Source organism: Bufo bufo, chromosome 5, assembly GCF_905171765.1.
Source record: "Bufo bufo chromosome 5, aBufBuf1.1, whole genome shotgun sequence".
Taxonomy (NCBI): Eukaryota; Metazoa; Chordata; class Amphibia; order Anura; family Bufonidae; genus Bufo; species Bufo bufo.
The window spans coordinates 433,287,257-433,312,729 of record NC_053393.1 but is presented as its reverse complement, the minus strand read 5'-3'; the positions used below and the strand labels follow the sequence as shown (position 1 = coordinate 433,312,729).

Genomic DNA, 25,473 nt, shown 5'->3' with positions numbered 1-25,473 from the left:
TTTTAACAGTATTTTTATGAAGACTGTGGTATAAACAAGCATTTAAAACACCATGAAAAGTTGGGTAGACTTTTGTCTACATTGTCAAGCTTTTTATGCCGTAGTGCTCACTTATAGACTAGAAAACAGTGCAGTTTTTGTGAAAGCTACATTTCCATATAGGATCCATTATGTAACATTTTATTTTTTTTTAACCTTTAAGCCGAACAGTTTTTTTTGCTTTTTGCAGAATTGAATTATAAAGATTCTTATGCTTCAGGCCAACCTATGATAAAACAATAACTTTGTATGTACTATGTTATATACAGTTATAAAATATTGTCATGAACAATGGAATACAAATTAATTTTCTTTAAATATGATAGGGTTATATAATAGAAATTTCCTTAGAATACAGAGATATTTTAATGGTCAAATATTGATAATATTCTGTTATGTTATCATATCATATTCATTATTATCTTTACAAAATATTTTTTATTAGTGATTATTTTCAGACTACTGTGTGTATTATGTTTTATCTTAATCATTATTCTTTTTTACCATATATTGTTGTAATCAGTGAATATTCTATTATTATTTTATTTTAACCATTTTCAATCTCCTTGGTTTTGTCCAAGTTGTTTTTCCATATATGATTGTTTAGTATGATGATAATATAATAACTTGCCTTGTTTCATTGTGTGAATCCTATTAAAAATACTATTATGATTATTATAAATTGGTATGAATTTATATGGTTTGGTTTTCCTTCACTAAACTATTGAAGTATAGAGACTTTAGATATTGGTTTCATGTGAACAGAACATAAAAAATGTACCGGCATATTTTGCATAAGAAGGTAGTGATAATTTTTAAAAAAAGGTAATAAAATAAATCACATTACTGCATTTTATTGAACTTTGAAGGCTAATATTTCCTTATAATGGCAAATTTTACTAGTGTATAAATAATATTGTGTTTATAAATTAGTTTTCGGTATTAGATTTATGAAATTATTTTCATATTAATACCAGTGATATTCATAATGATACTGAGATCAAGTTTTTCACTCTAAAATAGAATTTTACATAATATAAAAATGGCAAATATTATAGCTCAATTTTTAGTAGTCAGCAAATTTGTTATTGTATGTAGAATGTAAACCTTTAATTTAACGGTTCACAAATAAGGAAAACAAATTCTCATACAAAGTCTAACAAAAACGTAAGCTAAACTGCATACCCACCCCACAAAAAAACATAACATTTTAACAGACTAATAAGACTGTATTTCTCATTTTTTTTATGGAAGTGTTCATTTTAAGGCCTAGATTTTCCTGTATGCCACATCCACTAATAATATATAAGATGTGCAGCGCTGAGTGTTATTTAGGTCTGTTCTAAAATTGAAAATGGAGTACTGTGTAGCTTTATCGCTAACAAGAAAGAAACTAAACTGAGTCCAGGTAGATTAACTCTATGTGGGCAAAGCAGTAGACTATCTGTAGCTTCATCTGCTTTTTTTTCTGTTTCCACATGTTTCTTTCATTTTGCTATGTTATACAGTAGATTCTACTTTTATTTTGCTGCTCATAAATTGGTCAATGTATTAATAGTCTGATATATTTTTCCTTTATTACTATAGTTAAACTCATGACCTAAAGTTGTATTTTTACTTGAATCCATAAAAAGGAAAAATGTATTCTTGTGTCCATCTTCATAAAACATTTTTAATACATTAAGAAGCTTTGGGCTCAATAATTGTCTTAACTGTAAATCAAGAATCTGATGGGATGCTGTTTTCAGTATTGTCAAGTAAAAGTTGTTTATGTTAAATTTTTAACCAGAAGTTTCTCACAACAAAATTACTTTCTGCTAACAGAGTGAAAATTTGTATCATGGGCATGGCCTTTGCATCACTAAAAAGTGTAAAAAATCTGGTTGGACACTGAAAAAATAGAGAATGGTATTGTGCATATACCGGTATTGTATGTTATCAGTTATAATTTATGAATTATTACATTTTACATATTAGTCCAGCAACACAATTCACACAGAATTCTTTCCAGCATTTTTTCATTTCCACGGCCTACACCAAGACATCATTAAGGATCAGTGCCTGTCTTATCCCAAAAATTAAAGAAGTTCAAAAAATCATGCTTTTTAGGCCCATGTTTCAAGTAGTTTATTGTCTCTAAAACGTACTGCAGTATAAAAATATGTTCTGGATTATTTTTTTTGTATCACTCAAAATATCACCCATGGTCTGAAACAAAGATCTAATTTCACAAGATGCCATTAGGATTTGCTTGTACAAGCTTTGTATATACTTTTAGACATCCTTTGTGAAGGGTTTTTCAATATGCATATGTACCGTAGCATTGTGTATTTATTTCCACAAAAATGACAAAACAAGTGAGATAAAATATTCTGGTAAATGTCATATTCACTATTTCTAATTAGCCATGTAGACACATTAAAATAACATTTAAACGTAAATGGTACTTTATATGTCATAACTATAATTCAACATATTTTTTTTAATTAGTTTACGATAAAAAAATTGTTTTAAATAGGATGCCAATAAATAATTTGTGATGGAAGGGGTCTAATGAGTAAACTCAACATTATAAAAAGATGCTTTTATTTGACTATAGTCACTCAAATACTATGCACAATATGTAAATGTCACCCACTGAGTACTGACTGTGTTCAATGTATATAGCGACATACGATAGCCGTCATTCTTTATTTCTGTATCTCTTCAATTTTCTTAATATATAAAGTCGACCATTTTACCATAGCAATGATTAAATGAAATGAGAAAAATAAATATAAACTATGAGAATATGTGTTCTGGTTATTAATTGGCAATTAAATCAATTGCCAATTAATAACCGGAACACATATTCTCATAGTTTATATTTATTTTGTTTTCTCTATTGATGTCACCTTATAGGAAGAAACTGAAATGAAAAAGTGAATATGTCGAAATTTTCGCAAGTCTGCTATGGATAATGTATAGGAAAAATACATTTTTAGTTCAATTGTGTCTTACATTATAATCCAAAAAAATTATTGATGTATCACACTGTGTAGGCCCGACAGTTCTGACCAGGCTATTCTTCTAAAGAAAGTAAAACAGACAAACCATTATTTAAGTTCCATTTTTTTTCTTTTTACCTTATGTGACTTCGACCCAATGACTTCACATAATTGGTCACTTTTTTTCATAGTATCTACAAATTTCCCTAAGTAAAAAATACTGAAAGGGCAACATTATAAATTAAGAGTTTGCAAACACAATATACAAACATTACCTTTTATTGTACAGTGAAGTTAACATGAAGATTTTTTTATTCACAGCTTCCTATGATGTGAATACTTTAGAGTGAAAAAGTTTTGACTGTGAGTGGCTTTCCAACCATCAAACCATTTCTCCATACATTTTCTCTTTTATATTGAATGACTGTCCACATAGCAGCTACAAATACTTAAATAAAAGAATTTGTTACAGACAGATACTCACACATGTATAGCATGCTATCGTCCAAATAAAATGTCACAATTTTGCCTGCATTGGAATAAACATCACTGAATTATAGCCCAAAAAAAGTCACAAATTCTGATGTATCTTGCTGTACAAAATATCACTAAAGAATGGGCCTCGTTTTTTTTCATCTTTAGTACCCGCATAAAGTTATTATAAATATTACAGGCAAGGATACTGCAATAATAGACAGCATTTGGGAATACTAAACTCAGATTATTTAGTACTGTATTAGAATCCTTACAAATAGACTTCAAGTTTATATCTAATGTGAACAAAGCCAGCAATTAATTTGGACAAAGAAGTCATTGTTTTTTTTTTTTTTAAGTTGAATCATCTCATATGAAACACAAACAGCTTTTGGGTCCCCGGGTCCACTTGCTATTCAATGAACTTTGAATAATGTTTAAAGAGGAAAAAGTCCATTCCAGTCAGTTTAACTGCTAGAAGTACCATGCACAATCTTGAAAACACATCTCTTAAGCATCCACAAGTCTCTCTGCATTTCTGCTATGGGAAAGGGACAGTAGGAATATGGGTTTAGGTCACTGTGATAAGTTCAGAAAAAAAACTGTACAACAAATAGTACAACACATGAGGAGAGGAGTCTTGGATAGTTTTGTGTTCTTAATTGCACTCAGTTTATGCCAATTTCCTTGTTTTCCTCAATAAACCGTGTGAATGGTCGACTTACAATAGAATCCGAGCCCATTTTGTCCAAGCTAATGATAGAGGGGCTGCTACCAGTACGCGTTCGGTCCATCCCACTGGACATGTTGCTTAAAGGTGGAATTGCACTTCCACCTAAACTGACTGGGAGCTGGGGTATGCCTCCATTCTGTATAACAGAAATTTCATTGTTTTTCATAGCCAGCCCATTCGTGATAGCAGCAGCATACTGATTCCAAAAGCTTGGGTCGACATTCATCGCTCGAGCTGCCAAATCTTTCTGAAACATTTCAGAAAACTTCAGTGCATCTCCTCCTAGCAAAGCCATGGGATTTTCCACAGAAAGTCTACGACCACGTCTTGCAGGAGCATTATTCCACATGTGAGTCCCCATATGGACCTATGCACAGAAAAGACACAAAAAACAAAGCATATAGATTTCAATATATTCATTGTATGTAATAAAAATAAAGGAAATAAATTAGTGAAAAAAACATATGTACAATATTTTACCAACAAAATTACACTTGTCAGATGTGTCTCTATTCAATGCCAAAACAGCTAGGATATTTTATTAGAACTGATGCCTAGAAAAAAACACAATAACCCTAATACCACAACCCATAATAATGTAAATCGTCAAGGTTATATCTGTGTCTGAAAATGTAAATTCTGTTTTTGACCAGTTTAATAATTTATCCTAATGGAATTCACATACTGCCAATGGTTATTCATATACATATATATATATATATATATATATATATATATATATATATATATGTATATATATATATATAATATATTTTTCGGTTTTTTCTAAATTGCAAAACTAGTGCAGGAAATTCTTCCAAAATGCCACTGTGAGGTCTGCAATTATAGATTGCAGGTGCATAGAATAACAAGCCAACAGCCATTCCTCTTCTACATAGGTATATTGTGAAACAAGAAAACATACAGTAGCAGGCAGCACAAACAAAGATCATTTCACTTAAAAAAACTATTTTCAAAACCTCTAGAATAATAAAGTAAATCATTCAATGGCTTGTTCAATATCCAGATGGCTAAGGAAACCTGCCTTATACCTAGAGGGAGTTGGCAGCGGTGATGATCTCTCTATATCTAAATCCCATAAATATTTTATGCACCAATGGTAAAAATAATATTTTAGCATTTTATTATCTATCTACTAGATACATATTTGAGACCTTTTCATGTGGAATATTTGTGTTTTTTAAACTTATATGGTCAAGGCAAAAAAAACAAACAAACATTTGAGAACTAAAAAAATTGGGAATTGCCCAGGAAAGAACAAGGGATTTCTACTAACTCCATACGTCTGTATAGATAGATAGAGGCCGGAGTTCTCTGTTTTGATACATGAGCAAATATTGTGATGTCATGTCATTACTCATATGCAAAAAAATCACTTTTTAACTTTGTTGGCTCATTTTTAAAAGCCTATTTGAACTACTATAAATATCCATTAGAAAGAGGGTAGCAGCTTCAGTCAATTAGGTGCTCATGGAATGTTAAGATTCTAGACTCTAAGGGAGATTTACATTTGCCAATTATTCCTAATGGAAAGGTCTCCAAGCTGCATAATGATTCTGCATGGTTAAAAAAAAAAAATTTTTTGGGAGATGACTTTGAGTTAATACACACAGTGACGTAGCACATTTTGTCTACTTAATCAATTAAACATTGTAGATGTAGCGCTTGGAAGGATCAAAGAGTTAGAAGGTTTAATCCCAAACACAGTCAACAACAACAATGCAAAATCAGATTGCTGTACAGAAAAAAAAAATTACTCTGATGTACAGCTCCAATATGAAAAGATATAAAATATATACAAAGCAAACGCAGTATTATAAAAAGTTATTGTAAGAAAGAAATGGTATTTTAATAAAATATCATGTTATGTGAGGACCTAAATGACCTGTGCGTATTTTATATCATGGCTCAGATATAATAATTTACAACTGCTTTCCATGTCAAATAAGTATTAATTTGATTTGAATTGACAAAAATCAAAATAACAAAATATATAGCAAATAACTGTGATGGTTTTCATTAACAAATATGAAAAATTGCAATATTTTCTTTCTTACTCTGTGACAAATGTATTATCTTTTTTCATGAAAGACAAATGATTCTACATACACACATAATAAATGATATAAACATCAGTCCTATAAGCATTAGCTACAGTGCGCTCATGATTAGGAATTTGGGACAAAGTAAATGTGCCTCTGGGGTGATTTTTCTATAAAGCAAAATTTTACAGAATTTAAAGGCTTGTGGATTTAAGTCATTGTCATAACATGACCGTTGTATTATATATAGTTAATCTTAAACTGTTTCATCTACTTGTTTGGAAAGGCATTGAATACATTCACATGGACCTGGTAAACTGCAAAGTTTACCAAACTAAATTGAAATTACAGCTGCATATGGTTTATAGACTATATTAATGATCGTTCAAGGGCTCATCTGCAGCATGTGCGTACAGAGTTCTCATACGTGCAAAGCATTTGGGCACAACTATGCCTGTTTTTTCCTTGGTAACCTTTAGAACATGTCATTTGTTTTATGAAATGACAATGACATTTCAATCTAAACAAATTCTTAAACTTGCAAATGTAATTGACTGACATCTTTTTTTCCCCAAATCCGTTTTTTCTTTTGTATGACTGGAGAGATTTCACCTTACCTTAAGATTCCCTTTTGTGGTAAATGCTCTACCACAGATTGTGCAACCAAATGGCTTTTCACCAGTATGAGTACGTTCATGTATCTGTAGTGCACTTGCTGAAGAGAAGGTCTTTCCACACGAGTGACAGTTGTGTTGCTTGGGAGTTCGTCGTGGAGGGGGTGCCAGCATAGGAGTGATGCCTGGGCTCATCGCTGTCTGTGGTGCAGCAGGAACCTGGATTCCAGCTGGAAGGTGAGGACCTTCACCCAATGAGATCGGCTTGGTGTGACCATTCACTTCCATTTTGATCATGGCAGGCGCTGTGCTGGTGACCAGGCTAGTAGTAGTTTGGCTGGGACCTAGAGTAAAGTTGGGTTCAAATAACTGAGATGGGAGCTCTTTCAATTTGTGTGTCAGTAAGTGTTGTTTTAAATTACCAATAGTGGAACACCCACGATTGCAGACTGTACAAATAAATGGCCGTTCTTTAGTATGACTGCGGTAGTGAATTTCCAAAGCACTTTTGCAAGCAAAAGGCTTGCCACAGATATTACAAACAGTACTTTTAAACTTACCACGTTCTCTGCTCAGGAACAGCAGGCTAAAAGGGGCCTCTTCTTTGATGATTGGTCTCACAGGGTTGGTGGATGTCAGATCCAGTGCACCTTCAGTTTCTGGGGTGGGCATGGGACTTTCAGGCTTTTCTGTCTTAAGCTGTAGTTCTGATGGCTCTTCTTGATTGATTACATGGGGAGATTTTGATCTGATGCTTTCACTATGACTATGTGCAGGTGACAAAACCTGCATTGATGAAGAGGTCTCAGACATTGCAGGGCTGCCTGCACTTTGGCTCTCAAGATCACCTGCGGCAGATGAAGAATCGTTGCTTAAGCGATCACTTTCACCTGATCCATTTTCTAAGGTTTTTAAACCAATAAATTGCTGTGCACTCATAACAGAGTCAATCATTTTCATCTGATTTTCTAAAGCAGCAATACTTGAAATTACAGTGGGAGGCGAGGAAGGTGATGAGTCAGAGTATGGTATCAGTGGCTTGGAAGAGTCATTTGCAGTATCTTTCATGTCAAAATCATCATCCATAGAATCATCAAAGTCCTCATCATAATTGCTCAGTGTTTCAAGATTCTTTTCATCATAGGAAAGGTCAGAGTCCATTGCATCTTGGAAGCCCTCAGGTAAGGGGGTATTTGGAATCTGTCCACCCATATGCATACGGATATGTTGCTGCAGAACAACAGCATTCGTAAACTTTTTCTGACAAATTGGACATGAATGTTGAACTCTTAATGGAGGTTTTGACCGATGAACACCAAAATGAGTTTTCAAATTTCCTTTAGTAGTAAAAGCACGTCCACAAATTTTGCATTTAAATGGTCTCTCTCCTGTATGGGTTCTGTAATGCATCTTAAGAGCACTCTGGCAACTAAGCACTCGGTGACAAATGACACATTGATTTGGATCTGTCATTTTTTTATCAATATTCTCAACTAGTTGTTGCAGTTTTGATGTTTCTGATGTTTGCATAGACTCTAGAAGACCACCAAATGGAAATTTTGCTTTGAACTGCTCAGGCATAGATGGAAGCACTGGATTTGGGAGGCTTGTTGATATACTGGAGTCTGTTAGCGTGGGAATAGATGTTGTCACTGGAGAGGATATCTGTCCAGTTGCAGTCTGTTCAGCTGTTCTTGGAGTTGTAGGAGGAAGGGCAATAGGTTCAGTTTTTAGGACAGTAGTTGTGGCTGGTGGAGCAGATTGTGGAGATTCTGCAGATGTTACCATGCAATTTTCTGTATGATTTATGCTTGGAGAAAAAGAGTTGCATTCACTTGATGCAGGAGATGGCCGTTGAGGTGATCTGTTCATTGGGGTAATGCTTGGTGAATCACCATAGCTGTTAACACCTGGTATTGTAGGGGGGAGTTGCAACCCAATAGATGTTGAAATTGTTGGTAATACTGGCTTGCTATCTAACCATGTTGTTACTGGCTTTTCAGGAGGAAGAGACATTCCATATGGTATTCCAGAACTAGTTGGGACATTGTCAAGATATTCTGGAACAGGATATGGATTCATCTGAATATGGGGATACTTTTCTTTATGTCTCTGAAAATGAACTTTTAAATTTCCCTTTGTGGAAAACCGATTTCCACATATATTACATTTAAAAGGCCTTTCCCCTGTATGAGAACGCAAGTGGATCTGTAAAGCACTATCGCTCCCAAAGACCTTGGCACAAAATCTGCATTTATGTTTAAAAAATGGGTCCTCAGAAGTAGATTTAGTCTCAAATACTGATACATTAGGTGGCTTTCCTTTACGATGTTTCATAAGTGCAGAAAGGGGGTCTAATGCATTAGCAGTTGCAGCTATGCTTGCAAGTGGATTGGGAAAGATCACGCTGTTTGAAGAACTTTGAGGTAGAAGTGGGCTTGGCAAACTGGAAGGTGAAGTGAGGATATTTCCATGTCCATGTCCAATGGATGGAGGAGTAGATGAGCTCTGAGGATAAGAAGTACTGGTCGTTGTATTGGGCACAGGACTAGGGGTTACTGATGTTGATTTAACATTAGTTGATAATGATGTGCTTGTGTCTGTTGGTGTACAGGAAACTGAACATGGGATATTTGGGGTACTTGCTCCAGAGGCAGGTTGTGATGTGTGTTGTGGATTTTCAAATGATGGTGGTTGATTGTTAGATACTGATCCTGTGAGGATGGGTGGGACTACAGGTGTTAACTGAAGGCTTGAATGTGCAGTAAAGCTCTGCAGCTGACTGGGTGTTGGAATTGGAGGATTTTGTGCCGGAACTGAGGAGGTCAATGGAGGACGTAGTGACTGTCGATTCATCAGTGCAACCTGACTGCGTATTTGTTCAATAAGTTGCAGCTGGTGGATCTGCTGCTGTTGCAGTGCCATCAATTGTTCTAGAATCATTGGAATTGCCATAGCTGTCGCTGCAGTGGCAGCACCTGTACCACCTATGCAACGTGCATTCTGTGAAAACTGTGCAACTGCCACTTTTGTACTTTGTAAAGTCTCTAACGTAACATTAGTGTTTGGCATGTTATAATTAGTCATGGAAGATGGATCAGGTATCTGAGGTAGAGGAGTAGAAGTGTTTGAGGCTTCTTGATTTGGGAAATTTTTTTCTTCAGTGGTTTCAACCTCCATGGGTTCCTCTTCCTTTTCTGCTTCTTTTATATCACAAGTTTCATTATTTTCTACCTGGACAGTTTCCTCTGCAGTCTCACTCTCTGCGTGATCACTTGAAGAGCTTGCAGGAGATGGCTCGGGAAACTCTTCTGAGGCTGATGCTGCTACATCATCATTTACAATCAGCACAAGAGGGTTTTTAGTGCAGGTTGTTTTGTGCTCTAAGAAGTCAGTCCATTTGAAGAATTCAGCACAGCATTTTTCACAAACATTGGTCTCCTCACTTCCACTTCGGCTTTCATTCCCGCTGTCCCCATCATCTGGTCCTTCACCAGGTACTGCTAAAAGTAAAGGAAAAGACAGCATAAGCTATTAAGCCAAAAGATAAAGTAGTCTACATTTGAAAATTTTGCACTAGTAAAATCAATACTTTTTATTTTGTACAAATTACCCCACTTTAACAATTTTCTATGACTCCTTTTACCTAGCTAATATTTTTCTTTGCACAATCCATCAAATTATGAAGCTCTATCAATTTGTGGATGCTGCTTCTTAATGAAATTCCATACAAGACATTGATTTCCAATATTTTCATACAATTCACAGCAACCTTGTCTGTTGGGTACAAATCAAGCTTTTGATGGGCTCATTAGGATTCCCCTTTAGCATCAAGCTTCCTAATTTCCAGCAAAATTATAGATGCCTTTGCCAGTTCAGTTAGCATTGCTAAACTAATCTGTAACCTTTCAAACTTGAAGCAGTGCTTGACAACACAAACCAAACCAGTATAGTCTCTATTTCTTTGCATTGTCTTTATCTATAGCAGAGACGCATCAGATTTATGTTACTCTATATAACGGTTAGATCAATAAGAATATATGTATAGCTGCTTTTACTATAACTAAATATTAATACATACCGTTACCCATGATTTAAGTAGGGTAACTATTACTAAATCTAGTTGTGCTTGTTTGTACTTATCGCAACAAAGCTTGAAGATCATATTTACATCAAACCTTCGGCCTAAACATTAAGATCTTTTAAAGACATATTGTCAGCTTGAAAATAAAGTTCCTATATGTGCAAACTGCTTCCCTAGCTGTGACTGGATAAAGGCTAAGCGCTGGATGGGAATCGTATTTTCGGAAAAAAAAAAAATTATACCTGACACTTAACTGCTATTCCTCTACAAAAATAATTGATGCTGTCAAATGCCATATTTCATTAGCAGGAAACTAAAATTATATGTTATTACGACACAGCATCGAGTTCACAGATTTCTGAACAAACTAAGAATTACATATTTAAACTACATTTCTGCTGACATGTTTAAACATAAGTATGCTGCAGTCAGACACACGTTTTGTACCTATTTTCATCTATTCTTATGGAAAGGCTCTGTAAATTATATGCTTGTGCCATTGTAGAAAACCCACTAATTGGTTACACATGTTTAATTACTGTTGTAGGCAGTCACTTCCTCTGACTTGCGTTACCCTCTTGTGCTGAATAACAAGCATGTTTAATGAACAGAATTCTAATTCACACCTGATCAAATAAATAGCTGTGCTGGAATGAGAGATGAACATATAAAAAAAAACTAAAAACATTTCTAGGATTTGAAAAGCTGCTCGGTAGGAATGCACACCCATTGCTCAATAACTTCATATTGCTTCTCTGCATATTATAGGCATATGATTTTTTTTTAGTCTGACAGAACAGACAGTAGCAGTCAGAAAGTGTAGTGTTGAATGGCAGAGATGGATAAATCAAACCTATACTGTAAGCACACTATTGCAGACATAAAATATAGAATTGGTAGCAAATCTGTTTCAAGCTACTATGTGCTACCCAATTACAGTATTTTACATTTTAGCAATTTTTTAATTTTAGTGCTACCATCAAAATGGAAAATGCATTTTGACATAAACACACATTTTTATAGTTATATATATTTTTTCTTATCTTCTTAACACCTTTTTTTTTAACTATCCTATAGATATTACCCTCTGGATTAAATAAAAAACATTATCTGGCTTAAAATATTAACTCCAATATTAACATTACGTTGATTATAGAACAATATAAAACTAACATAGAATAGGCATTTATCAAATGCTTGGTAGAAGCAGGTACATTTATTTAACCCTTTTTTTACAATGGGTAGAAATGGAATTATAAGAAGATTTATAATACAAAGTACCGTAAAATTCAAATCTATAAAATAATATTTTAAACATTTAATGCAAAAAACTAATTTTGAAAAATAGGTAAATGTTACAAATTACAGAGTATTAAATATATTGGTATGTTCAATTCTGAAGGCTAATTTGAATATATATATATATATATATATATATTTATAATATATATCTATTTGTTAGTAGCAGTTGCTAAATGTACCCATATGTGTTATCATAAGTTAAAATGCCCATGTGATATGTTTGAATCCATTATCATACAGGCTAATAAAACAATAATTATATACATTAATTTCTTCTGTAGAATTAAATTTTGATTGAGGTGTTATATATTTTCCTGCTATACCGTCATTGGTGATAAATTTTAAAATTGCATAAATTTTAGATGCGAGCCCTACCAGAATGTCGAAGGTGAAAACTATTTTACTACTTTGAGTCTACTTTTGGATCCATTCCGCAGGAATGTTGTGTGTAGTAATGAGAGCAGCTGTGGAGCACTTTTTTTTTTAATCAAACACACTATCATGTTCAGAATTGGTCACTGAGAATTGGCTTTTTTATAGCAGTTTAAAAATACAAGAGGCATGTTTCTCTTCAAGTGGTTTCCTGTAGAATTGGATGAATTAACACTGCCTGGATTGTTTTGATTTTTAATGTATTCTGGTGAAACAGTAGTGCGCTGAATTACCTCCATGACCATGTACATGAAGATTATCAGCTCTAATATTATGTGCCTCCAAATATCAATTTCACTAACTGTGAAACAGGTGGATAGTAAATTCTTGTATTTTGTATGAAACAATAACTCACTGTGATAGATACGTAGATGAGATATAGATAGAGATAAAGATTGATAGATATGAGGAAGATAGACAGATAGATAGATAAAGGTAGACAAAGATAGATATGGGATAGATTAATAAATATATATCAGTTAGATATACATAGAGATAGACAGATAGATAGAGATATAAAATAGATGAATAAATAGATATGAGATAGATATACATATAGATAGATAGATAGATAGATACACTATAGATAGACAGATAGATAAAGATATAAAATAGATTAATAAATATATGAGATAGATTAATAGATATGAGATAGATATACATAGATAGATAGATAAATAGATAGATAGATAGATAGATAGATAGATAGATATGAGATATAGATTACACCCAGATTACACCCAGAAACACACCAATCAGACACTGACTAAAGAAAAAAAGAATCCAAATTTCCAAACAAAATTAATAAAAACAGAAGACAAACTATAATACTACCTATATGTTTCGATCTAAGGCTCTATACAGAAACATATACTCTATAAAGGTCTGTCCAGGAATGACACAATTAGCAGCCCATCTATCTGTTAAATACGTCCATTACTATCCAGTGCAAGCAGCATTGCTCCGATTTAGGGCAGCCTTTTGAACGACATCTTGCAGTGCACTTGAATTGCAATTTTGTTTGATATGGTAAAGGATTCGACTAATATAGATATTAAGGTCTCCTACTCTCCTGTATTCCCAATTAAGTTAAGTAAAATTTGAGTAAGTGAGAGGTGTCACACACACCGAAGAGCACTATGCTGAGCAGGCCTGTTTAATATTTAATTGCCTCTGAGGTCCTTAATGGACTTGCAAAATTATGCCTGAAATAGAAATATCTCTCCAAAGTTGCATGAAGTTCACTTCAATGATGTGTTTTTCCCAATTTATTTTTTAAGGCAGGTGATTAGGAAACTCTGATATGTTGCAAATCTTGTACTGAACAGGACCACACGGGGATGTCCTGTAGTAAAGAGTAAAATACACCATACAGGAATGCTAGCACTACATGTAAGGTGGCATATACTTCACTGCATGGTCATGAGCGTACAAAGCTGGACTCATTTTAATTTAAAAAAATACTTTCCATTATATCCATGAACAACTGTCAGCATTCTAATCAATGAAGGGACACTATTACAATTTCATCAGATAGATCTGCAGGATGTAGATCACTGGGGCTGACCTATTTACAACTCGCACTTCTGAGATATACTAGGAATTATACCAAAAAAAACAAAAAGCTCTCAGTTAATAATATGTCGAGTGGCTTTTATTCTATGAAAAAGACGAAATCATTCTATGTTGGATTATTACAATTTAAGATGATAATACAGTGTATTTAAATTCAAAGCACTGCATGATAGGCCATGGGTGTAAGTTAGCCCAGAGTAAACCACAGAGACCTAGCATATCATGGCTTTCAATTAAGTTAAAATATTGGGTCTAAATGGTGGGTCTAAAGGAGCTTGTTATATGGATGTCTATATGAGCTGGTCAGTCACTATACAAATATAGATGCTGCATTGCTATATACCTTTACCTTTCTGTGTAACTGAGACGCTCATGAACACAGCCTGGATTGCTGTATGTACTCAGGATAATCTTACAGCCAATTACCTCTGTCTTGACATAAAACAGCATATACGCGCATCATCGGTCCCTGTAGCGTATAGACGTATGTATAAGTGTATCCATGAAAATAAATTTCTTATGTTGCAAAGTGGCATTCCTATTTCAGGACAGATTTTTACTGAATTGTAGGAAACTGAGAACATTTTGTTTTCTTGCAAATTAATTCTTTTTAACTCTTTATGATGGCTGTGATTCCCATAAAAGAAGATGAATTATCGCATACAGAGCCCAAGCTGTGAAACAGGAGGAGACAAATAGAGACCCCTACTGTGTTCAACAATGTAGTTGAAATTCCAGGCTCAATAGAAATTTTTGCCCTCTTTCAAACGCCACAATGGCTGTCAACATGACAGTGAACAGTGGAGGGCACTATTGCTATGCACAATGTTATAGGCCTAGCATATTTAGATTAATCTATTCAGTGGCCTAAATCTCAGAATTTGTTAAGTAACAACCACCTGTGGCATAGTCACCAAATGTCTTCTTGCCTTTTTTATTTTCCTGCTTTTTAGTTTTGTCATCATGAAAGCAATCCATTAGCTACTTAAACACTGCACAAGGAGGCAAGCTTAGCATCTCCAATATCATTACCAAATATGCAGATTGCTATGAATCGTGCTTAACTACGTAAGGAGAATGCATTATTATTTCATTTGGGTGCTATTATTTGTTCAATTGAAGGGTAACGTGATAAAAATCATGGCTTTTTAAAATATAAATCCCTGACATATACAAATATGATCATTCGAGCGCAACAATCTGCTAATGTCTAAATAAACTGTGCTGTTTTTGATAGTAAAATTTAATTTTTCTATTTTTGTAAGAAGCTAATCCGTAATTGCAATTGAATTAAAGCTTAAGGCAAAATCTGTTATGTATATATTATATACTATTGTGCTGTTTTTCCTTCTCTTTTAGCCTTTGTCATATGATTTATAAAATAAATATTTTAATTTAAAGCTTATTACTTAGGACAATACCTTCGGGGAAGACAATATATTAGATGGAGCTTCAGGCTCCCTATTAAATTAGACTCTGAATAATTTTAATTAAGTATAGTATGTCACGTAATTTACTCAGAAGGGAGGTGCACTACGTACATGGGTCATGGTTTTCAAAAACGAACAAAAAAATTAGTTAACCGGCCCAATTCATTTTATAAGTCTAATTGTTTATAACATTACAGAGCAGTTACTAAGCTCATATCTCTGTGGATAACATGAATTAAGCAGATTTGTATATTAAGATGTATTTGTATTGTATTAGGATGATTAGTTTTACATTTTTAGACTGAAACGTTCTTGAGAGGGGTTGTTTAATAGTAAAATATATAATATAATAAATATTGTAAGTAATTGATCAATATCTATCTAGCTTTATCTAACGCTAGTAAATATGATTAGAATTATACATTTTTAAGCTTGCAATAATAAACTAATATTTACTATTTGTCCTTTGATAAATTAATATGTATTAGTGTATATAGCCAGTAATATATCCTTGTCTATGTATAGATGTATATAGGTATTTTCAGCAGTGACTTTCTATTTAAATAGTCCTATTACAGACAGTTGGCACATACTGTGTAGCATGTAGCAGGATCTCTAGGTAACACTCAAATCTAGTGTTAACACTTATCACGAATGAAGCAACCATGCTGCCAAGGTCAACTGCACAGATGTACTAATTGTATTATGAGCTTGACATCTAGCGGCCACCCCTGGCAGGGCAAAACAGGCAAAGGTTAAATCAGCCAGCCTTGTCAAAGCACTTCTAAACACCCACCCTCAGGGACAAGCCATTGGAAACCTGTTGGCACTTCATGCAGTCCCACCTTTTCAATGTCACCAAACAAAATGAATCTCTAGTGTATGCTGGGCATTAATGCTTAGAAATAAGACACTAATAGCTGTCTTGAAAGAATTTAAACAGGGTGATGCGAAAAAGCAAACACAACCCACAAAAATATATATTTCCATATTTTACCATAGAAGTGTAAAAGAGTATTTATTGCAACCCAAAATACAAAAAAAGTAATACAATATTATAAAAAAAACATAACCGCAACCTATCATTCTTATGATGGGCCTTTTTTACTTTACAGAGTTAAAAAATGTTGGAAATATTAGTTATTTTTTAAATTTTAAGCTGCTAAATATATACAAAAGTAAAAAGAGATAAATAATTTTCTAGTATATTTTTATATCCACCACCTGTGAAAACCAATCTTATATCATTTTATTTCCTTTGTTTTTTGTTTTTGTTTTGCTTTTTTGCCTCAAAGCTAATCTTCAATTGTAAAATGAAGTATCCTTCTGGTCACTTAAGACCAATAGGAAGAAAACATTAGGATTAGCTGTATATGATGAAGAAACCTGACCCAGATTTGCCAGATTTCCCCTTATACTGAATATAAAAATAACCACTTGTTTAACAAATTTGGAATGGTTAATGGTGGACTTTTCACCCCTGTACTAGCAAGTGAAACCGCACCACTCATCTAAAAACAATCACTCATGTGAAAGTTTTTTTTTAGGGTAAAGAGTATAGCATCTCATTGTTATTCAGTGCTCATCACAGCCTCTAAGAATGATGGTTGACTCAAGCTGTAACATAAAGCGAGCTAAAACTCTTTCAATGTCTGATCCTGGCTTTATCTTCTAACTTGCAAGAACTAAATATATACTGGAAGCTGCATAAAAAACTACTCACACTGCTGTGATCTACTGCATTTCACTCTAATACTAATGTGATTTTGACACGTCAGTTAAAGGATTATATATAAATATAATAATTAGATATCATTTTAAATTTTTAAGTGTAAACGTGAATGTCATCGATCTAAAGCAAACCCCTAATAAAATACCACATTTTCTCATCTCGGATAGTACTTAGCAACATCGATGGTGTTCAGATATAAGCAGTTAATTGATTACATATATTAAAAGCTATTAAATTGGAATCAAATCCAATTTGTTTTAGCATTACAAATAATGCATATAATTCTTTTTTTTTTTTATCTTCCATTAAATAACTGTTTAGTTTCTACTGAGCTTGAAATATTAGGTTTCAGTGAAAGCTATATAATAGTACAAGGAAAAAAACTAACATGAAAATAAAATAAAATTATTCTGTAATAAAATTATATGACTGTATCATCTATAAGCCCCCTATATCTACTGGGGAACCTATGGAAAGCTGGACATAGTTATGAATTTATACTTCTAATGTGCAGCTAAATGGAATAGGAATATTAGCAATTGTATAAATTATTTTCACTGTAATTTTTGACAAAATTAATTTTCTACAATATGAATACATTTTTATAAAAATCCTCATGTCATTGTATTAAGTATAGGATAAAATATTTATTCATTAAGAATCTATAATGATATCTTTAGGTATGAGGATTTCACAACCATCCCAAAAAGTTTATTCAGGCTATTAATTATTATTTTTATGAAAATACATTTCGATTTAAAAAGGGACATTTTAACGGATTGAAATGCTGTCAACCCAGTTTTGCTCTTTCACAATGCAGTTAACGGTCGCAGAGTTATAGAGTTTAATTTTTGTGGTTAGACTGAAAGGAGATTTTGAAGCTATTCAAAGCCCTCAATAAGGAAGCTTAAAAAAAAATTCTCGCTGGGCTGCAATGTTAGCCCCCTTTGATGGAAAGGCTGTCTTTCTCATTCCGTAAAAATAAATCCATTCATTTGATCGTGTAGTCATTGAGTGCAATACAAAACAAACCAAGTGTAAGAAATGCTAAGTGATGAAGTAAACAAAAAAACATTTCCATGACAAAAACCTCCTTTTGCCCTTAATCTACAGACCATATGCAAGCAGTTCTTTTAGCATATCTGCTGCTCTAATCTCTAGTGACACAGCTACACAGATAAGACTCACGGTTAGCCATAAAAAAAAAACAGCTTCCAAGAAAGATACTTTCTTCCCAAATCCAGGAAACTCTTCTGAGGGCTGCTCACAATGGCTTGTTCTGTTTAACAGAATAAAAGGGGAGCATCTGGGATTCGCAGCCTCAAAGGACACGCAGCGAGAAAGGCCTGTCCTCCTCAACACCTCTCCTCTATCATTAGTGAGCATGATACGGCTACTTGGAGGCAGGAAGCCCACCACATTATCTCTTCTCATTTTAGGAGACGATGCCTTTACCAGCCACAAAGGTCTCATCATCTCAGGAAACTTTATGAAATGTGACTAGGAAGTTCTACACTATTCTGCTCCTCCATGGCTACTAATATAAAGATCAGTAAATCCAAAAGTAAAATTACGAGTAGAAGTAGAAATTAATATAAAACTGGTTATTGATATAAGTAATAATAAAAAATAAAAAGACATGGGTGCAGAATAAATGTAAAGAGAGTTCCATGGCTTTGGGTGAGTGTTGATGCCTAGGTAGATGAACTAAGACTGTATGGACAGTAGGTCCAGGGTCATCAGTCCATGGAGGAGCTTCCTGCGTGCTCTCTGGGATAAACTACAGTTTCCCAGTCCCCACCTACCCCTGTCCTTTGTAACCTTTTAACTACATGCAGCAGTGCGGCTTCCAAAACAACCCCCTGCCCAAGGGGTCCCCTCACCTTTGGCTGAACCTGGGAGCAGCTCCCTAGCAGAGAGGGCAGGGGCAGGCATGGAGTGCGCCTCTTCTTGTGTGTGTGTCTGAGACATCAAGAGAATGCACAATGTTTCCGGAAAGGCTTTCACAAGCCTCGATCTTTCTCCATCCCCAAAACAAGATCAGCAGAGCCCCCTCCTCCTCCTCCCTTCTCTATTCCCCCAGTAGTTGCAGGGAAGGACACAGACTGGGATGGTACAAGCTCCTGCTGATCACTGGAACTTTCCCCCACTCTTGTATCCCATGTACTGCAACCAGGAGAGGTCACTTACACCTATTGTAGAGGGCACTACCCCCTGCCACCAAAACACAAGCCCTGTCCATCCCAGCACCACCAGCCACTGTCCTCCCTGCAGCCAGGGTGCCTTGACCTATTGTCTGCTCTGCAGGTGCAACCTCCTGGTCAAGCATCAGGCTTTAGGAAGATTGTCAATATTACACCTCCAACTCATAAAAATACTTTTCTTTCAATGTCGGAATGTCAAAAGGCAATAAACACACCAGAGATGAATTTATGTACAGATGTAGCAGAGTTGAATTGGTCAATGAGCTATTTCTTTTGTGCGTCCTGATAACTTAAGATAAGAGTTAAGATAATTTGACAGGTTTATCCATCCTGATAATATAAAAAAAGAGTTTTGCCAAATGTAAAAGTTTGTAAATATATATATATATATATATATATATATATATATATAGTGTATAATGGAGGATGCATACGCCTATTAAAGAATTATCAATGTTACATTAATACTAATATTTTTATTATTGATGCTAATATTTATATAAAATTACATCTACTAATACTAGTATATAGAATGACGACTTGTGCTCCTGTACTTTTCCCATATGACTCATGTCGTATATGGCTATATAAGTGGGAGCTGTGAGAAGAAAAGTGGATTTTCGGAAATAATAGGTAAGGACCCCCATCCTGTCACTCACCGTTGCTGTCAATGAGCACCTCAGTGGTGCCGATGTCCTCGTCCGATTTCAGGTGCTGGGGCTTGGCTTGCTTACGACGAGACATGCTGCTACTGCTGCTGGGAGCTGGGACTCGTCGCTGCTATTTTGCAGATACATCAGTGGCAAATAAAAAAAAAAATAGTTCACAAATAGCCGAGTTGGAAAATAAGGGGAATGAGCCGGTGCCGGTGCGGAGCACACTGCGCATGTGCCTGTATAATGGTGAATAATACACAGCGATTATCTTCAGGGGGGGTGGAGTGATGAGGGATGGGCTCCGGCAATTAGCTGCTGTCTCTCCTCCCGGGTGCACACACACACAGGCAGGAAGGTCACATCCTCGCCGGGTCCGGGGCACACGCCGTGTTTGTGTGACCCCTGGTTTCCTTTGTGGTGTCTGTTGTGTCTTCCAAGGAAACTTTGTGGCGGTGTGCTCCTGCGCTGCCCCCCTGCCCCTTCTCCTCACTCTGGTGTCCCTAGTCCATGTACACGACCTTGTGCTCTCATCCCCTGCACTTCTCTCTCCTTTAACTCTGTCCCCCTTCCTCGGAGCTGACTAGCAGGAGACTGGCAGGATCACATCCGCCGATCACATCGGGACGACCGTGTTGTATTTATGTATGGATTTAGGTGGATGAGTAATTGATAGCTTCCCAGGGACACGGGATGGAGAGGGGGGGCGGCGCAGGGACTTGGAACAATCAATGTGAAAGCCGGAGTGATGGAGATGACAGCCTGGAGCTCTCCAGAGTTGTGTGCTGACTTTCCTCAGGCAGGCTTCCTGCGTATGGCTGAGGTAGCGTCCCGTCCCTGGCTGCACAGCCTTCTCTCTGGACCCTGTGAGGAGCACACTCGGCTCTCGCACAGCTGCCAGGGAAGGGGTGGGCCCTGATGGGCTCTGCTGTGGGTGGTGGAGGAGATGGGAGGGAAGCCAGGTTAGAGGAAAGTGCAGCACTTGTACATGTGTCACACTCCCTCTCCCTCACACGTCCTATTGAGAGTGGGTGTTACAGGATTTCCCAGCTGCTAATATGGAGCATGTGCAGCCAGACATTAGACATCAGGTAGCAGCATCTCACGCGCTCTGATCCCCAGCCTGGGATGTACAGTGCTCCTTATCTCCTCTGCACTGTACTTTACTGCTGCCAGCTGCCTTGTAACTCTATCAGTGTGGCACAGGGAAGAACACCCAGGACCAAAAGCTGCCACTAGGATGGAGCACGTGCACGGCTCTGCTCAGCACCACAGCTGCTCCCCTGCCTAGTCCCTGCTGGGCACCACTACATGCCCCTCAACGCCAACCACAGCACTGCTGCTCCTCTTCAGTCCCTACTCAGTACCAACAACTAGAACTGTCCTCTACAGCCACCACTTACTGGAAAGCAACAGATAAAACAAAAAAGTAAAAGAAAAAAACCTCTAACAACAAAGAACTGCCACCATAAAGCTTCACAAAGGCCGAGGGCCGGCCAAGGATAGGCAATAAAAGTCACGTGGATTAAGGGTGCTTTCACATCTAGGTTTTTACAGGCGTTTTTCCACCCGTTCTTATTTTTAGTGATGTTTTTTATATCTGCATTTTTGTAGCTTTTTTTTGCAGTAAAATGCTGACTCCAGATGTTAGCCGAAGGTTTATGCGACATACGAAACACAGGACACACAAGCCTTTTTTTTTGCTCATTCGGTGGCATTTTTTCTCTTTCTGTTTTCTTTTCAAAGACGCTGCATGCCGTAGCTCTGGGGTTTTTACATCTATTTCACCATAGGGAAAAAGAGATAGAAAAAACACACACATTCATTTAAGAAAAAAAAAAAAAAAAGCCTGACTATATTCCAATTTTTTTTTTTACTGGTCAAAAAAAATCACCAGTACAAAATTCACTACCCAGAAAGGTGAATCCTGAGCCTGTCAGGCCTCAGGCAGTCATGTGGTCTCCACCTTCAGCTTTCGTGATGGATGTGTCAGTCCCTAATTCAGGATCTTGCCTCACTTGGTAGAGTTTAGCTCCTTCCTCCTGCTTTTTCTCCAACAAACACGCTTCGCATAGGGTAACATCATGCATTGCAATTAGGGATGAGCGAATCGACTTTGGATGAAACATCTGAAGTCGATTCGCATAATACTTCTTTTGAATACTGTACGGAGCGAGAGCTCCGTACAGTATTAGAATGTATTGGCTCCTATGAGCCAAAGTTATTACTTCGCAAAGTCTCGCGAGACTTCGCATAATTACTTCATAAATCAATTTCTACTGTGAAAAACTATTTCCCGAACCCGGGTTCGGTTCAAAGTGGTACCTTGGAACCGAACCCGATTTCGGAAAATTGTTATTTTTTTTACAGTAGAAATTGATTTATGAAGTAATTATGCGAAGTCTCTCGAGACTTTGCCAAGTAATAACTTTGGCTCATAGGAGCCAATACATTCTAATACTATATGGAACGCTCGCTCCGTACAGTATTCAAAAGAAGTATTATGCGAATCGACTTCGGATGTTTCATCTGAAGTCGATTCGCTTATCCCTAATTGCAATATTACAGGTGTAGTACCAGGACAAACATATCACATAGTGGTCTGCGGACCTCTCACCTGTACCCCATGTATTCCGCAGGGGTATCGCTACATATCCTGCCCCTTATTCCCCATTGGTTATATAAGCACCACATTAAAATTACAATCATGTCCTAAAAACACCATCTATTTTTTTTTTATAAAATCTCTCAGCAGGCGCCTCCCTATGTCTGGTTAACATACTGCTAAACCTCTATCACTGGCCCTTTAATAAAACCATTTATAACGTAAGGTTAGCAACTATCAGCAGGTAACAAATACATAGGACAACTCCTCATCTGGCAATTCCTTATGTATGCACATAGCCACCAACAAGTTGAATATGTACATAGATGGATATATTATACTTCATGATGTGGAGTTAGCAACTACTCAGAATATAAATACGCAAGACAATTCCTTAACTAGCAATTACTTCTATGCGTGCATGGCAGACAGATACACCCATAGCAAACAAACCTTCCGCGTTGAATATATAGATACATTGATATATTATTAATCATAAAGAGGTAGCTAACTAATACACTGGGCAACTCCCTAAATACCAATTTCTTATGTATGGATAGTAAGCCAAACCCTTCTAAATAAACATATGGATACATTCCAAATTAAACTAATATATGAATGCATTATTCATCAGCGAGCGGGGTTAATAAGGCAACTCCTTAACTAGCAGTTCCTTATATTTCAGCACAGTGACCAAACCACTGCTTATTGGATATAGAGGTTAACGTGCTGTTATACAGACTATATATAGCTTAAAAAAACAGAAGTGATGAAATTTAATCACAGATCACGAATAAAGCAGTGTTAGTCAATTTCCGCATTTAACCCTTTGAGCTCAAAGGCACTTAATGCATGTATCTGCCATGTTTCACATCCGGCTAGCTCTCTAACAATATTCTCTCCTCTCCATAGGTAAATAACACATCTATTTCATTTGGCAGGTTTTGGGTGCTCTGTGAGTACATGAGGAATTACTAGTCAAGGAATTGCCCTGTGTATTAGTTACCTGCTGAGCAGCTTTTAACCCCGCTTTATGATAAATAATACATCAGATTTTCTATATATTTTATTTGTAGGGTTTGTGTGCGGGTGCCAGGTATGTGCATAGGGGATTGTTAGTCAAGGGATTTTCTCATATATTTAGTTATTTATTAAGCAGTTTTTTCACGCCACTTCATATTATATAGCACATCCATTTTTTTTATGTATTCTTTTTAGAAGGTTTATTTGCTATGTCCATATATAAGGGATTGTTAGTTGTGGATTTCCCTCGTGTAACTTTCCATTGAGCTTAGGATATATGTTTATTCGTATGCTAATCAGATAGGAGGAAGTGCTAGTTGAGCAGTTGTCCTATGCAGTGTCATGTCCTTTTGCATAAGCGCATTTATTAGCGCAATCTAAATGTTTTTTAGGTGTTTTGATGCAGTGCTATAGGGTTATGTAGCTTATACCCCTGTGAAACGCGCCGGCTGCAGGTGACCAACAGATGCCCGTGTGATACGTATGTCCCTGTAAGTGCATGAAGTGCAGTGTGGTTAACGATTTAAATAAACGGTGTCACCCTCTGGGAAGCCAGTTTGTTGGATGTGTCATTTCAGCCTAAAATGGAGAATTAGCATGAGGAGGAGAGGAACACTCGACCCAGTGATCAGGAATTGGGAAGTGACACATCCATCTTGAAAGCTGAACGCTGTTGGGGAGTGAACAAACCAAGCGACTAAGGCTGGCCGTACACATGAGATAGGTGTCGGCCGAACGCTGGTGTAGCTGACAGCCATCACTCTTCATCCCGTCACACACATGCCTGTCCTGCTCAGCCAAGCAAGCGTGTGTGTTCTCTGCAGGACGCAGCTTATCTCCCTGAGAACAAAAGGATCAGGTAGTTGAAATCCAACTTGTCTGATCCTTAAAGGGAACCTGTCACCGGGATTTTGTGTATAGAGCTGAGGAAATGGGTTGCTAGATGGCCACTAGCACATCCGCAATACCCAGTCCCCATAGCTCTGTGTGCTTTTATTGTGTAAAAAAACTGATTTGATACATATGTAAATTAACATAAAAGAGTCATATCTTACTTGTGTGACCAGAGAAGAGTCATATTTTCAAGCTCTGACTCATCTCAGGCTAATTTGCATATGTATCAAATCATTTTTTTTACACAATAAAAGTACACAGAGCTATGGGGACTGGGTATTGTGGATGTGCTAGCGGCCATCTAGCAACACATGTCCTCAGCTCTATACACAAAATCCTGGTGACAGGTTCCCTTTAAGGTACGGCCACACGCTCAGGTCTCCGGAAGCAGTTTTGGAACCCAAAATCAGGATTGTGGATTATAAAAAAGATAAACCATCATACAGGACAGATACGACTTCTACTCTTTTTTTTTTATTCGCTCCTGGGTTTGGCTTTCAAAACTGCATCAGGAAACCTGACCGTGTGGCCGTACCCTTCTCTCTCCCGTCATCAGCTGCTGGTAGTGTGGAGCGAAGCAAAGCATTCGAACCGGAATTGGGTCCAAAGTTCAGGAAAACTTTTATTTG

General features: G+C 36.2%; 1 protein-coding gene across 4 annotated transcripts; it reads right to left on the bottom strand.

Annotated features, from left to right (window-relative positions):
- Positions 1-3,350: 3,350 nt before the first annotated feature.
- Positions 3,351-21,150, bottom strand: SALL3 (spalt like transcription factor 3). 4 transcript variants are annotated; one of them, XM_040433489.1, is made up of 4 exons: positions 20,329-21,150; positions 7,471-10,413; positions 6,914-7,254; positions 3,351-4,600 (listed from the first exon to the last, which is right to left on the bottom strand). In XM_040433489.1, the coding sequence occupies exons 1-4, from the start codon at positions 20,411-20,413 to the stop codon at positions 4,169-4,171; spliced, it is 3,801 nt and encodes a 1,266-aa protein (XP_040289423.1). In that variant the 5' UTR covers positions 20,414-21,150; the 3' UTR covers positions 3,351-4,168. The 4 variants fall into 4 exon arrangements, with proteins under 4 accessions (XP_040289423.1, XP_040289424.1, XP_040289425.1 ...); XM_040433490.1 differs by having other exon boundaries at positions 7,471-10,410; XM_040433491.1 differs by lacking the exon at positions 20,329-21,150 and adding an exon at positions 19,349-19,413.
- Between the last annotated feature and the right edge of the window lie 4,323 nt (positions 21,151-25,473).

Bases quoted from the DNA above. Each gene is read 5' to 3' on its own strand.
- SALL3 (XM_040433489.1), bottom strand. From the start codon at position 20,413: ATGTCTCGTCGTAAGCAAGCCAAGCCCCAGCACCTGAAATCGGACGAG. The intron at 10,414-20,328 runs GTGAGTGACAGG...CTTTACTTTTAG, and splicing joins GGTGCTCATTGACAGCAACG to CAGTACCTGGTGAAGGACCA. The intron at 4,601-6,913 runs GTAAGGTGAAAT...TTCTGTGCATAG, and splicing joins CCACAAAAGGGAATCTTAAG to GTCCATATGGGGACTCACAT.